Genomic DNA, 15,393 nt, shown 5'->3' with positions numbered 1-15,393 from the left:
GATATGGTAATCCCAGAACTACTGAATCAGAAACTCTGGGAGTGGGGCCCAGACTCTGGGTTTTAACAAGCCTCCCACGTTGATTCTGATACACACTCAAGTTTGCGAACAACTGCCTTAGTATATCTCTCTCTACACCCTTTCCATCATCAAGCCCAGTCCCTTCCATCTTCTTGTGTGAGTCATAATTATCGACAACCACAAGGCCACTTCCGTGAACCTTTAGCAATATGGAATCTTCTAAACCCTGTTCAGAAAGAATGTCACCCCAATCCCAGGGCACACTGCTGACCTCTCGAATTAAGCACTGATACAAAACGAGACCCAGAAGGACACACACAGGGAACTTCATGGTAGTTAACTCTGGGTGGTGTTTTCATTTTCTTTATGGGTGATTTTTATTTTCTCCTTTGCACTTTTTCTAAACGTACCAAATTGTCTACAGTTTACACAATAAAAACAGGCTATTTTAAAAAGTAGACTGAAGATTTAGAAAAAAACAACAAGACATCTTATGTCACCTGGAGGCCCTGAATGCAGCCCCTCCAAGGCCCAAGAGAAATTACCTTGAGGATGTTTTGGCACTCAACGAAGTCACTGTGGAGGTGGCTGGTCGCATACAGCTTAAGGAGAAGCTGAGGAATTCCACTCCATTTGGATGGTTTGTCCCTTTCCATCAAAAAAGTCTCAGTGAACTGAGTTTAAAAAAAAAGAGAGAAACATTTTACTGGTGAGGAAAGAACTACAGTTGACCCTTGAATAACATGGGTTTGAATTATGTGGTCCAATTATATGTGATTTTTCCCAGTAAATACACAGTTGGCCTCCATATACTTGGGCTTTACGTGCACAAATTCAACCAACCAGATTGGAAATAGAATTTTCAAACCACGGTTGGGAAGCTGCAGATGTGGATGGCTGACACATGCATTGCTCTCTGCCACTTTATATAAGGGACTTGAGCATCTGTAGGTGTTGGTGTCCATGGGGATCCACAACACCCTGCACATTCTATCACCTCCTTGCCTTTTGAGCCTCCTCTTTCCCAACACACTCCAGGCACATGTTCTCTCTCTATGCCTCTCTGCACACATTCTTCCCCTGCCTACAATGTCCTCTCCTTCTTTTCTACCTCGAAGCTCCCTGTCTGTCTTCAAAATGCAAACTAAATAGCCAGAAATGTTCCGACTGGCCTTCCCCTCTCCCCTTTCTAAGATAGATCCAGATGTCGTCTACACTCATGGCAGTCTTATTATAGACTTGCAATGAATTTGGAAATCAGGAAGTGTGATTTTTTTTCCAACTTTGTTCTTCTTTCTCAAGATTATTTTGGCTCTCCTGAGTCCCTCACATTTCCATATGAATCTTAGGATCAGCTTGTCAATTTCTGCAGTGAAGCCAGCTTGGATTTTGATAGGAACTACATTGAATCAATATGGGGAGTATTGCCATTTTAGCGATATTAAGTCTGCCAATCCGTGAACATTGATGTCTTTCCATTTATGTAGGCCTTCTTTAATTTCTGATGTTTTGTAGTTTCATTGTACAAGTCTTGTATTCATTTTGTTAAATTTATTCCTGAGTATTTTGTTCTTTTTTATGATAAATGGAATTGTTTTCTTAATTTCATTTTTGGATTGTTTATTGCAAGTGTATAGAAATGCACCTAATTTTTGTATGTTGATTTTGTATCCTGCAGCCTTGCTGAACTTGTTTATTAGCTCTAATAGTTTATGGATAAAAAAGTTGACCAGGACAATTTAACAGTTCTAAATTTGAATGTACCTAATAAATAGATTCAACATGCACGTATATAAAGCTAAAAAGAGAAATAAGCAAATCCACAACCATAGTGGGAGATTTTTATAATTTCTCTCAAAAACTGATACATGTAGATAAAAAATTAGTAAGGATATAGATTTTAACAAAGAAAACTGACACATCTACAGCCTTACATCTAATAACTACTCTCCACAAATTCTTTCAGAGTACAGAGAACATTTACAAATGACCAGCTGCTAAACCATACAGCAAATGTCAACACAATTAAAAAGAATCAAAATACAAACTATGTTCTCTGATTGCAGTGCAATTAACCTAAAATCTGTAAACAGAAAGATAACTATAAAACCCCCATGTTTGGAAATTTAAAAATACACTTCTAAAAAAATGCATGGGTCAACAAAGAAACCCAAGACAAAATTTGAAAATATTCTGAAGTGAATGATAGTGAAAAATACTACATATCAAAACTTGTGAGGTGTAAATAAAGCCATGACTAATGGCTTAAACCTCATACCAAAACCCACTGAAAGAAAAATTACAGGCTATTCTCACTAATGAACACAGAAGAAAAATATTGTAATAAAAAAATCAGTGGATCAAATTTAGCAACCTATAAAAAGGATGAAAACCTGTATCAGAAATTGAGATTTGGTTTAATATTTGAAAATTTTACTCAAAGTAATTTATCACATTTATAACAAAGGCGAATAATCATATGAACATCTCAACTGATGCAGCAAAAACATTTTAAGAAAGTTCAACATCCATTCATAATAAACTCAAACTCAGAAAAGTGAACTAACAACAGGAGCTACAGAAAACCTTTAGCAAACATCATGGTGAAATGTTTAAGGCTTTCCCTCTTAGATTAGGAATATGCCACACCACTTCAATTCAGTTAGGCAGGCAAGAAAAAGAAATCAAAGATGTAAGATTGGAAAGGATAAAGTAAGTTTCATTGGCAGATATGATATTCACAGAAGATTGTACACATATACAATCCAAAAGAATCTAAAGGTAACGTATTAAAATATAAGAGCAATATAAATACAAGAGCAATATAAAAACTAATCTTGTTTTTCTTTTGCACCTACAGTTAGAAAACGCAATTTTAAAAGCACTATTTACAATACCATCAAAAAATGTCAAAAGCCAAGGAATAAATCTAACAAAAATTATATATGACCACTGCATAGAAAACTATAAAACATTATCAAGAGAAACTAAGGAAAACCAAAGAAAAAGAGGGGAAAGGGAAGAGAAAAAGAGGGGTGGGAAGAGAGAGAATGAATGTATTGTATTTAATAGATCAAATGCAATCCAAATGCAATCTCAATCAAAATTTTGTTGTAAAAATGTACAGGTTCATTCTAAAATGTGCATGAAAATAGTAAAGGGCCAAGAGTCAAGAACTCGTGAAGGTAACGATGTAGGGGAAGCTATATACTATAGCCAAAATCAACACACATAGAGTTACAGAAAATAAGACAATATGATATCAGTATAAGGATAAATAGACCTGTGGATCAGAATAGGTGTGAAACAAAGGTGGCAACACAGAGCACAAGGGTAAAAGAGACTTTTCAATAAATAACATTGGGTCAACCAGCTATGGAAAAGCTCACACCACACCCCAAAATCAATTCCAAGTAGAGTGTATATCTAAATGTAAAAGGCAAAACAAGAAAGCTTCTAAAAGATAAATAGAATATCTTCATGACCTCCGGATAAGCAAAGATTGTTAAACAATACAAAAAATAAAGAAGCACTAATAAGGAAAATAGTGATACAATGAGTTGTATTAAAACTAAGCACTTCCTAATTTTCGTGTGTGTGTGTGTGTGTGTGTGTGTGTGTGTGTGTGTGTGTTTACAAGAAGTAGAGTACAGGGCCGGCCCGGTGGCTCAGGCGGTTGGAGCTCTGAGCTCCTAACTCCAAAGGCTGCCGCTTCGATTCCCACATGGGCCAGTGGGCTCCCAACCACAAGGTTGCCAGTTCAATTCCTCGAGTCCCACAAGGGATGGTGGGCTCCGCCCCCTGCAAATAAGATTGAACACGGCACCTTGAGCTGAGCTGCTGCTGAGCTCCTGGGTGGCTCAGTTGGTTGGAGCGCGTCCTCTCAACCACAAAAGGTTGCTGGTTCGACTCCCGCAAGGGATGGTGGGCTGCGCCCCCTGCAACTAGCAACAGCAACTGGACCTGGAGCTGAGCTGCGCCCTCCACAACTAAGATTGAAAGGACAAGTTGACTTGGAATAAAGTCCTGGAGGTACACATTATTCCCCAATAAAAAAGTCCTGTTCCCTTTCCCCAATAAAAAAATATCTTAAAAATAAATAAATAAAAAAGAAGTGGAGTACAGCGTTAGGAATAGAGACAGTGGAAATGTAATGGCTGTGTGCGATGTCAGAGGGGTAGTAGATGGAGGGTGGGGGTTGTCACTGTGTGAGGGATATAAATGATAAATGTTTAACTATTACATTGTTTTGTACACCTGAAACTAATAAAAAAATGTTAAACAAACAAACAAACCAAAAAGACTAAGGACTTCTGTTCATCACAAAAATCTTTTTAGAGGATTAAAAGGCAAGACACCAAATGTGAGAAATTAATTGTAAAACTATAAAGGGCTCATATGCAGGAAATGAAAAACAACCTTCAAATCAACAACAGAAAAACTGGAAAAGATATGAACCGGCAATCCACAAAAGAGGATGTCCAAATGTCCAATAAACTTTTGAAAACACAAATTAAGACCCTACTGAGATCACTGCACACACATTAGAATGGCTCAAGTTTAAAAGACCAAGGGTTATAGCAAGAACATGAAAAAACAGGAACTCACATACTTGGCTGGTGGGAGTGTAAATCAGTACAACCACTTGGGAAACTGTTCTGTAATAACAACTGATGCTGAACCTATCCTATAACCCAGTGATTCTACTTCTAAATACGAGCATATATATGTAACCAAAATTGTGCATATACACATCAAGACATGTACAAAAATGTTCTTGTAAGCATTATTCATAATATCCCCAAACTGGAAAAATCCCAAATACTCATCAACAGTAGAATAAATTAATTGTAGTTTCAGGGGGTAGGAAAATAGGTCATATACAAAGGATTGGGAATCAGAATAGGGCTTCTCAAAGTTATACTGAATGCGTAAAGACAGTGGAGTAACACCATTAAAAATGTAAGGGAAAATAACTTCCATCTAAAACATGAGAAAAAATGCTCTGAATTTGGTGAAGGGAAATCCCAAGAGTTCAGCTATATAGCTGTCCAACCGAGTAATTAGTCCAAACTGGAGCAGCAGGATGGAGGGGTCTAAAGATTTCTTTGGAAAAAAAAAAAAAGGTGAGTTTTAGAATTTGGGAATTGTAAGGACACAAAAAGCGAAGCAAAATTTAAAGACTATTCTAATAAAAGAAGCCAGACTCAAAAGGTTACAGACATATGGTCGAATTCCATGTCTAGGACAGTCTGTAAAAGGGCAGAAGAATAAGACAGAAACCAGATGAGCGGTTGCCAGAGGATGGGGGTGGGCAAGAGGCTGACTACTACCAGGGCATTTTCTATATCCTGACTGTAGCATTGGCCACACAACTTATCCATTTGCCAAAACTCATAGAACTATACACTAAAAAGAGTGAATTCTACTATATTTATATCTCAATTTTAAAAATCGAGTGAAAGGGTGACTTTTAACCCTAAGAAAAAACTTCTACAACACAAATCTAACCGCTGTACACGATCTATGTGGCTCTGCTATAAACAACCATGTCAGCATCACCATCGTAATGTCAATACTTAACATCAAAGCCAAGTGTGATATAACTACAGCAGGAGAACGAGAGAGACAAAACATGTGGTGTAGGGGGCTACAAAATGAATCCTAGTCTTCTACAAGGGGAAGAAAACAGATAACGTCTAAAATAGAAAAGTCAGTAAACAGCCTTATGAGCGTGTTATTTAGAAATGCTGGCTCTCCTGAGAATTAACATTGTTCAAACGTCCATACTCTCAAAGTAATCTACAGATTCAACACAATCCCTAGCAAAATACCAATGGCATTTTTCATAACTAGAATAATCCTAAAGTTTATATGGGGCCATGAAGACCCTGAATAGCCAAAGCAATCTTGAGAAAGAACAAAGTTGGAGGTATCAGTTACCTGATATCAAAACTATACTACAAGGCCCTAGTAATCAAAACAGCATGGTACTAGCATAAAAACACATATATACATCAATGGAACAGAGAGCCCAGAAATAAACCCATGCCTACAGGGTCAATTAATCTATGACAAAGGAGGCAAGAACATACAGTGGGGTAAAACAGTCTCTTCAATAAATGGTGTTGGGAAAACTGGAGATACATGCAAAAAAAAAAAAAGAAACTAGACCACTTTCATACACCATATAGAAGAATAAACTCAAAATGGATTAAAGACTTAAATGTAACACCTGAAACCATAAAATCCTAGAATAACACATAGACATAAGCTCTGACATTGCTCTTAGTAATATTTTTTTGGATATGTCTCCTCAGGCAAGGGAAACAAAAGAAAAATAAACAAATGAGACTACATCAAACTAAAGAGTTTCTGCACAGCAAAGGAAACCATCAACAAAATGAAAAGACAACCTACTAAATGGGAGAAGATAATCATCAATGATACATCCGGTAAGGGGTTAGTTAATATCCAAAATATATAAGGAACTCATACCACTTAACACCAAGACAATCAGATTAAAAAGTGGGCAGAAAACCTGAAGAGACATTTCTCCAAAGAGTACAAATGGCCAACTGACATGAAAAAATGTTCATCACTAATCATCAGAGAAATGCAAATTAAAACCACAATGGGATATCACCTCACACCTGTCAGAATGGCTATCATCAATAAATCAACAAATACTGGCAAAGATGTAAAGAAAAGGGAGCCCTTGTGCACTGTTGGTGGGATTGTAAAAAACAGTATGGAGGTTCCTCAAAAAATTAAAAACTAGAACCACGTTGTGACCCAGTAATCTCATTTCTAGGTATTTATCCGAAGAAATCCAAAGCACTAATTCAAAAAGAGATCTGCACCCTATGTTCACTGCAGCGTTATTTACAACAGCCAAGGCATGGAAGCAACCTGGGTGTCCATCAAGAGACGATCAGATAACTATGTGGGACATATATACATAATAGAGTATTACGCAGCCATAAAAAGTATGAAATGTTACCATTTGTAGCAACATGGATGGACCTAGAGGGTATTATGCTAACTGAAATAAGTCAGACAGAGAAAGACAAATACCATATGATTTCACTTATATGTGGGATCTAAAAAACAGAATAAATGAACAAATATAACAGAAACAAACTCAACAGATACAGAAAACTGATGGTTGTCAGGTGGGAGGTTGGGAGGGGGTTTGGGGGACTGGGTGAAAAAGGTGAAAGAATTGGGTAGTACAAATTGGTAGTTACAAAATAGTCATGGGGATATAAAGTACAGCAATAATATTCTAATAATTATGTATAGTGTCAAGGGGGTACTAGATTTACTGGGGATCACTTCATATGTTATATAAACGTCTAACCTCTATGCTGCACACCTGAAACTAATATAATATTGAATGTCAATTGTAACTGAAAAAAAACCAAAAAACTGGCTCTCCTGCTTTCTGGACTCCCCCTGCAAAAGGAACACCCACAATATGAACAGTGGTTGGAACTTTGGCGTGAAAAGTGGGGCAGGGCACACAGAGGACCTCCCAACAATATTCCAAATGTTCGACTTCACAGGAATTTCTTTTACTATCTCTACATTGTCTTACAAGGCATTTACTCTCATTTTAAAACAATCATTTGGATTTTGCTTTCCTGTAACAGCTGAGTGCTGTGAGGAAAGAGCCACCGTCCAGTCCTCTGCTAAGCCTGAATTATTGGCAGGTGTTGTGTGGGTTTTTTTCTCTCGGAGTACTTGTGGTTTGACAGTTTAGACCAGTGATAATCTCTTGTATCACGCTGCCTGGGCTATCAACCTGTTGACTGAACGTGACATTTCCGGACATTTCTAGTTTTCATTGATTTATTTTGTCTTTACTGCTTTTCTTATTTAAATAATTAAAGGCTGCATTCCATAAGCATCAATGTATATCTTGTTTGTTTAGTCCTAAGTGTGAGATATCTAATGCCTCAAAATATCATATTAAGTGCAAGTAAACAGCCATCTCAAAAAGATAATTAATGAAGATTAAATACTGTTAGCTTACTCTGATAACAAATGGTAATCAATGAATACTCGTGTCCCCTTTAATAGAATTTGCTTTGTTTCAATATAATTAGGAGTGAATTTTATGGTTTGTGAATATAAAAACTTCCTGTTAAAATTAATGGTATTTTGAATTTATCCTGTCCAGGGTTTTTTCAGCATCAAGTTTCCCTTGACAGGCCAAGGGAAGGCTGTTATATGACTTAAACCCCTAGGCTTCACAAATACTAATGCTTAGAATGAGGTTAAAACAAGTAGTGCCTATTGAAATATTTTTTAAAAAGGGAGAAGACTCTAAAGAAAAAATAGGAAGTTAACACTCAGGTATAATTTGGATACAATGATCATAAAGGAAGCAAGGACTGGCATTTGGGAAACAGAACGAGGATGCCATAACCCAGCTTGTCACTAGAATGCCAAACTGAAGATCTCTAGGGCTGGTGGGTTAAGACCTGTGTCACTCTGCTCTAGAGCCCATGGTTTGCCTAGTCTACCCCTTTCCCTCAGTTGTTACTGACCACGCAGGGTCTTGTACATTCGCAGTAAGGAATCTGGATTTGATTCTAACTGCAATGGGATGGCATTAAGCAAGGGATTTATAAGATCTGATTTAAGGATCAAATGTGCTGATGTGTGAACAGGCTCTGTAAACGCTCAAGCATCATACCAGTATATTTTATTACCTCGACAAAGGGCAAATTGAAAGGGAGATGGAAATAAGTCACACTAAAATCTAAGTAGGACAGGCCCATTCTAAATCATGTGGCCAGGAGTCTTCTCCCAGGCTCCTCTTAAGTTCCATTTAGGGAAATTGGGAAGACTTGGGGAAGATCAGGTTTGGTCTAAGAGGAATCAGGAATTTTATTTTTGACATATTAAGTCTGAAATGCCCATTAGCTATCTAACTGGACAGGCTGAGAAAGTATTTGGATATACCCATCTGGAGTAAAAGAGAGAAATCAGGATGGAAATACAGATTTAGGATCCATCAGAATATAGAGTATTTAAAGACAATACCCACTAACCTTTATAGCAAGCTTACTGTGTTTCAGACCCTATTTTAGACGCTTTATATGTATTAACTCATTTCTTCCTGACCACAACCTTAGGAAGTTAGTCCCATGGTTATTTCTATTTTACAAATGAACTGAGACATAAAGAAATTAAGTAAATTGCCCAGAGACATGCAGCAAGTATGTACCAGAGCTGGGATTCGAACCTAGGAAATCTGATCCCAGAATTCTTTAAAGTCAAGGGACTGTTTGGGGGTATAGACAGAACGGGACTAAGGAAGGGGACCGTGCCCTCGTATACAATATTTCAATTCAATTTCCTGAGACCTGAGTACCTATCAAGTGCCTGGCACTGTTTCAGCCTCGGCAGACACAACGAAAAATAAGACCAAGTCCCTCAAGAAGCCCAGTCTAACAGCTGAAAGCTGATAGCGACTATTTACTATGATTAATATCTATGCACCATACACTTGCCAAACTTTTTAGACATAGTTTCACTTAATCTTCCTAACATTATGAGGTAGATGTTACTGTTGCCATTTCAGAAATAAGGAAACTGAGGTTCAGAGAGATTACATAACATAACGTAGGTCACTCAGTAACAGAACTAGGGTTTAAGCTAGGTCTAATTTACTTGAAAAGCTGGTCTTTTCCAAGGAAATCCTGTTACTTGCTACAACATGGGTGAACCTTGAGGACATTATTCTAAGTGAACGATTCCACTTACATGAGGTATCTAAAGTAATCAAATTCATAGCAACAGCAAGTCGAATGGTGGTTGCCAGAGTCTGGTGTGGTAGGGAAGGAAAACGGGAGTTGTTGTTTAATGGGTATAGTGTTTCAGATTTGCATGATGAAAAAATTCTGGAGATCTGTTTCACAACAGTGTTAATATACTTAACACTACTGAATTGTACACTTACAAATGGTTAGCAAAATGTTACAACTCAGTTTTTAACTCTATACCTTGTAGTTAATTTCTATTTGTTTAAAGTTATTTAATTAGCTTTATTTCTTTAAACTTAAATTATATTTTCTAAATGGTTAAGATGGTAAATTTTATGTTACTTTTTTTAACTGCAATTAAAAACGTGTTTTTACATCTGGTCTTTCCCAGTATACCACATGCGATAATGGATGTGTTATGGAAATAACTTCACACCTATAAGGAACTAATTTATTCTGTAATGTGGAGGGGGGAGAGGGAAAGGAGACGGGGACAGGAGGAAGAGAGGGAGGTGTGGCAAGGACGAGATCAAGGAAACTTACCAAGAAAGGACACATATGAAAGATTAAGGTCCCCACTTTATCCTCACTAGAGTTCTGGGAAGGGGCCTCCATCTCAACCTCTGAAATAGCTCCTACACCTGTATACAACTCTCCATCACTACAATAACCAGCCTAAACCAAGATTCCAGCAGCCTTCTATCTGGTGAGCTTCTCCAGTCTTCGTCCAATTCCAAGTGATCCAGCACTGAGAACAAATGAAGTGTCCTACATTGCCTCATTCATTATTACTAAAGAACTTCTGTGGCTCCTTACTGCCCTCAGCACACAGAGGATTAAAAAGATGGTGTTTAGGAGCAAATTATCTAACCTCTGTGAGACTTAGTTTTCTCCTGGGTGTCAAGGGAGGAGGAGTCTTGACACCTAATTCAAAAGACTGAGGATTAAAGAAAGACATAGTATACCTTGTGTAAAGCTTGACACAAAGTATTTGCTCAGTGAAGATGAATTAGTTCCCTTTCTGTCTATCCCCGATACAAGTAATAAGGTACTGGGGTTTAAAGAAGGATAGAGCAAGTATTTCCAGGATCTTCTTAAGGCAAATAGAGAAGGATGGCAGGGGGAAAATGTTCCTCACCTATGGTTATCTGATGTCCGGGAAAACACTACTCATCTAGACCTGCTTCTTCATCTATAGCCCTCCACACACAGAGACCACCTGGTCTTTATTTTATTCTGTCCTTTTAATCATGTAAGTAACACTGAAATGGCTCAATAGTAATATACATAAAGCTATACTGTGAAAAGTCTCACTCCCATTTTCTCCTCCATCCATCCAATTCCCCACCAACCACTCCCACCAACCACTTTATTACTTTCTTATGCATCCTTCAAGTTTCTTTATGTAAAAGCTGTCTTTAAATTAAGCTTACATTTTACAGGTGTGATTACAAGGAAAATTCTGGGAACATGGAGGGGAAAGGGAAGGAGCCTACCTCTTATTCTTCCTGCTTTACCCTAAAGCAGGGGTGTCCAAACTGTGGCCCACGGGCCAACTGCGGCCGCAATCCATTTTTTATTGGCCCGCAGCAAATTCCAAAAATATATTTAGTTTACTTAAATAAACCAGGTGAGGCAATACGTACTTCACCTCGAGTGAGTGGCCCGGCTGTTTGTGTATTTTACCGCATATGGCCCTTGGTGAAAAACGTTGAAAGAAGTTTGGACACCACTGCCCTAAAGCGATGGCCTTCATTCATTCATTCATTAAAAACAAACTAACAAACAAAAAAACTATCATATACTAGGCGCCTATTATAAGCCAGACACCAAATAACAGCATTTATATTAACTGATTGCTCTTCTGCCCTTACTGGGCACCAGAAATGCACTTAATACTTTACATAATTGTCTCTTTTGATCCTCACAGCACCTTAAGAAGTAGGTTACTAATTATTATCTCCATTTTACAAATGAGGAAACTGAGGCACAGAAAGGTAACTTGCCCAAGCAAGAAGAGAGCAGGGCTTTGAATCCAGGCCTGACTCCTGAGTCCTCGCTCTTAACCATGACGCTCTACATTGGCAAAACAGATAGTCCCTGCACCCGTTGGAGCACAGCCTAACGTGAGACACTGGCGAGAAAAACGGGTAGACAACAAAGAAATAGGTAATTACACACCAAGAAAGTAACGTGAACGAAACGAATTCAGGGCTGTGACTGACTAACAATGGGGAGCTACGGGGGATGGAGGGGAATGTCAAGGAAAGGCCTCTCAGAGAGAATGACATATGATAAGCTTAAGAACCGTTTGGGGCTGTAGTGATGACCCACCGCCCACTTCACAGGGGAGAAACTCCAGGCCCGCACAGACTAAAGCAAATCCGTCCCGAGTCCCCCAGATTGTAGACGTGGCGCAGGGAAAGCTGGATCCAGGAGCTGGGCCCAGGGCTCCTACACGCCATCAATGCCCGAAGCAGCCCAGCCCCGCTCCGCCCCTAACCGGGGCCTCTAAACGGCCGCTGCCCACCGCCCCACCGCGGCTGACAGCGTCCGTGCAGTCAACGGGGACGCCCAGGGGCCGGCCAAGGGGGGTCGGACCCACACTGCGGCGGCCCGGAAAGGCCTCTTCCCCGGCCCCCCGCCAGCTCCCGCCTGGTCCGCCCCGCCCCGCCCCTCCGGGCCGGCTTCGTACCTGCACGGCCCGGACCAGGCCCCGGCCAGTCAGCTGGCCCTGCCGCAGCTGCAGCAGAATGTTAGCGGGCCGCGGCCGGCCGCCCCATCCGCCCCAAGCCGCCACCGTTGCCGCTGCCCGTCGCCCTCGGTCGGCCCCAGACCCAGCAGACGCCGGCGCCGCCGCCATGTCTTCTCGTCCGACAAACAGGAAGCAAGCGGACCCAGGGCCGCGGAGATTTCTACGGGGTGGCGGAGGGGTCGCCGTAGCGCCCCCAGCGGGCCGTCAGCGGAGGCGCAAGCCGCGTGGCAGGGGCCTGCGCGCCGTGGGGGCTGCTGGGAAATGTAGTCTTGATCCCTGGCGGAGCAGGTGCGAATGAGAGAGGTGGTTTCCTGCACCAGTTTTTCTGGCCCCTTGGTCCGGCATTTCGGCGAGATCCTTCCGGTCGAAGTCAAGTCCTGCGTGCGCACTTCCCCATTTCTTGTCTGTTTCGGGAGGTTATATCCAACTGCCCTGGAGAAGATCGTGGGCTCCAGGCCAGGAATCAGGCCGCTGGATTAATGCCTGCCTTCCTCTCTCTGCCCTTGACTCGCCACGGACCTCGACTCCCTGCGTGTGAATTTCCTCGTTAGTTCATTCAATCATAGTTCCTGGGAGCCTGCCTATTCAGCCAATAAATAGTTCCTAGGGGCCTGTTCTGCACACCGCACCCAACAGGTCACTGGGAATACAGTGGTGAGCGGAAGAGACTAACTAGGTTCCTGTTTTGGAATGCAGGTTACAGGGGAAGACCCCAAATCCGTACGCAAATAAACGCACAATAACTAACGGTAAGTTGTGAAACTGGATACCAGTTATAAAGTTAAATGAAATAATGTAAGGGATAGGAATTGGTAAATTACATCATATTCTGTCAGAGAAACCTTGTCCTAAGTTTTCCTCACCAGATAGTATATTCTCTCGACATAATCATTCTTTTGGCAAACTTCTGTGGCAGGACCTAGTTGTCACCTTCCCTTGCGCCTTCCTGGGAAGGGTCTTATAATTGACAGAGGAGTGCTGGGTGTGATGCAATAAGGAATGATGGGGATTGTGACTCAATTTATCCCCCAAACCAGAATACTTTTTTTAAAGTTTTTTTTTGTTTCTGTGTATTGTTTTTTTGTTTTTGTTTTTTTTTTATTGGGGAACAGTGTGTTTCTCCAGGGCCCATCAGCTCAAAGTCGTTGTCCTTCTATCTAGTTGCAGGAGGCACAGCCCACCATCCCATGTGGAAGTTGAACCAGCAACCTTGTTCAGAGCTCACACTCTAACTGAGCCATCCGGCTGCCCCCAAACCAGAACATTTTTAAGAATGAAAGGACGGTATTGATTTACACTGGGACAGTAGGCATATATGGGGACTGTCCCAGGAAAACTTGGATTATGGTCACCACCCTGTTTAAAATGAGTGGTCTCTACTGCCTCTATGGGATTGTTGCTGGATCTTCTAGTTTTTCCAGAAAAGCCAAAAATCTGGGTTTTTATGTGAAATTTCCCAATTTTGAAAATGCCATGGGTCAAATAAAACCTCATTTGTGACCCCGGGAACAGGGAGACCAGAAATAGATCCAGGCATTCATGGAATTTTAGTATGTAGTAAGGGAGATATTTCAAATCAATGGGGAAAGGAAAAAAAAGGTCTTTAACTTCACACTAAAATCTAAAATGAATCTCAGACACGTTAAAAGCTATATATAAAATCAAAGTATAGTTCTAAAACTGGGTTGTGGTAATGTAATACAACTCAAAATCATTGGATTGTACACTCAAAATGTGAATTTTATGATATGTAAGTTATACCTTAATAAAGCTGTTAAAAATCAAAGTATAAAAATAGAGAAATGGGCAGAGCGGATACCTCCGACTCGAAGACGGAATCAGTCATCCCAATGAAGGAGAAGAAACTCATGGATGTCAAAATAGGGGAGCTGTCAAGGTGGATACTGATGCGGGATTTCACCCCTAAAGACATTGTTGGAGCATTTCAAAGAGGTTATTACCAGTATTACAACAAGATGTCAATGTGAAGAAAGGGAGTGTTGCTGGGCACTGGGGTTTCTATGGTGCTGGAAGCTTATGTGCTTTTCAACCACTGCTGTTATTACAAGGAACTCAAACATGAGCAGCGACACACAGGCAACACAATTACCACTGAAGAGGGCTCAGTGTGGAAGGCACACTCTACATTCCTGACCATGACTTTTGCCTAGCACCCCTGAATCCTTTCGTATCCTAATTGACACCTAATAAAAGATGACCACTTCTGGGCTGCAAAAAAAAAAAAAAAAAAAAAAAATAGTAGAAATGAATCTGTGAAATACTTTTATGATTTGGGGTTAGAAAAGTTCTTCTCAATCATAAAACTCAGAAGTCATGAATAGGAAAAGATTGACAAGCTTGACCTCAATAACATCAAAACCTTCTGTATAAGACACCATAAACAACTGAAAAATAAAATCAGTGGTATTAAAATAGAGTCAAGAGCAGAATTTATGAAGAACCTACTGTGCTCTCTGCCTGAAATTTTCATCCCCAGAAAGTTCTCTGAATGGCTTGTTTCCTCATGTACTCCAGGTTTCTGTTCGAGGAGAGACCTTCTCTGACTATCCACATAAAATAGCATTCCTTACACTCTCCACCTTATTACCTACTTTATTTTCATAGCACTATCTCCACCTGACATACAGTTGTTAACTTTCTGCACCCCTCCTCCTGAATAGAGTATAATTTTGATCTGTTTTGTTCATTGCTGCACTCATCTCCAGCACCTAGAATAGTACTTGGCACCTAGTAGGTGATCAAATATTTGTTTACTGGCTCAATGAGTTAATGAACAGATGCAGAGAACTCCTACAAAACTACAAGGAAAACTCAAACAAA

General features: G+C 40.1%; 1 protein-coding gene and 1 long non-coding RNA gene across 2 annotated transcripts in view; one reads left to right on the top strand and one right to left on the bottom strand.

The window, feature by feature from the left end:
* The window catches only part of TRPC4AP (transient receptor potential cation channel subfamily C member 4 associated protein), a 62,842-nt gene extending 49,651 nt beyond the window's left edge, over positions 1–13,191 (bottom strand). The window contains exons 1-2 of the mRNA XM_019733470.2: positions 12,493–13,191; positions 567–695 (exon numbers count right to left, since the gene is read on the bottom strand). Coding sequence (XP_019589029.1) covers positions 567–695; positions 12,493–12,660 — 297 coding nt within the window. The 5' untranslated portion in view covers positions 12,661–13,191. The remainder of the gene's footprint in view (positions 1–566; positions 696–12,492) is intronic.
* On the top strand, positions 13,167–14,818 carry LOC141568290 (uncharacterized). The gene is made up of 2 exons (XR_012491408.1): positions 13,167–13,301; positions 13,714–14,818. It is a non-coding gene; the product is annotated as an uncharacterized LOC141568290 (long non-coding RNA).
* Positions 14,819–15,393: the final 575 nt, after the last annotated feature.

This window comes from Rhinolophus sinicus, linkage group LG13 (assembly GCF_036562045.2).
Source record: "Rhinolophus sinicus isolate RSC01 linkage group LG13, ASM3656204v1, whole genome shotgun sequence".
In the NCBI taxonomy this organism is placed as follows: Eukaryota; Metazoa; Chordata; class Mammalia; order Chiroptera; family Rhinolophidae; genus Rhinolophus; species Rhinolophus sinicus.
Note: the sequence above shows the minus strand (reverse complement) of the source record. Positions and strands in the feature narration are given on the sequence as shown.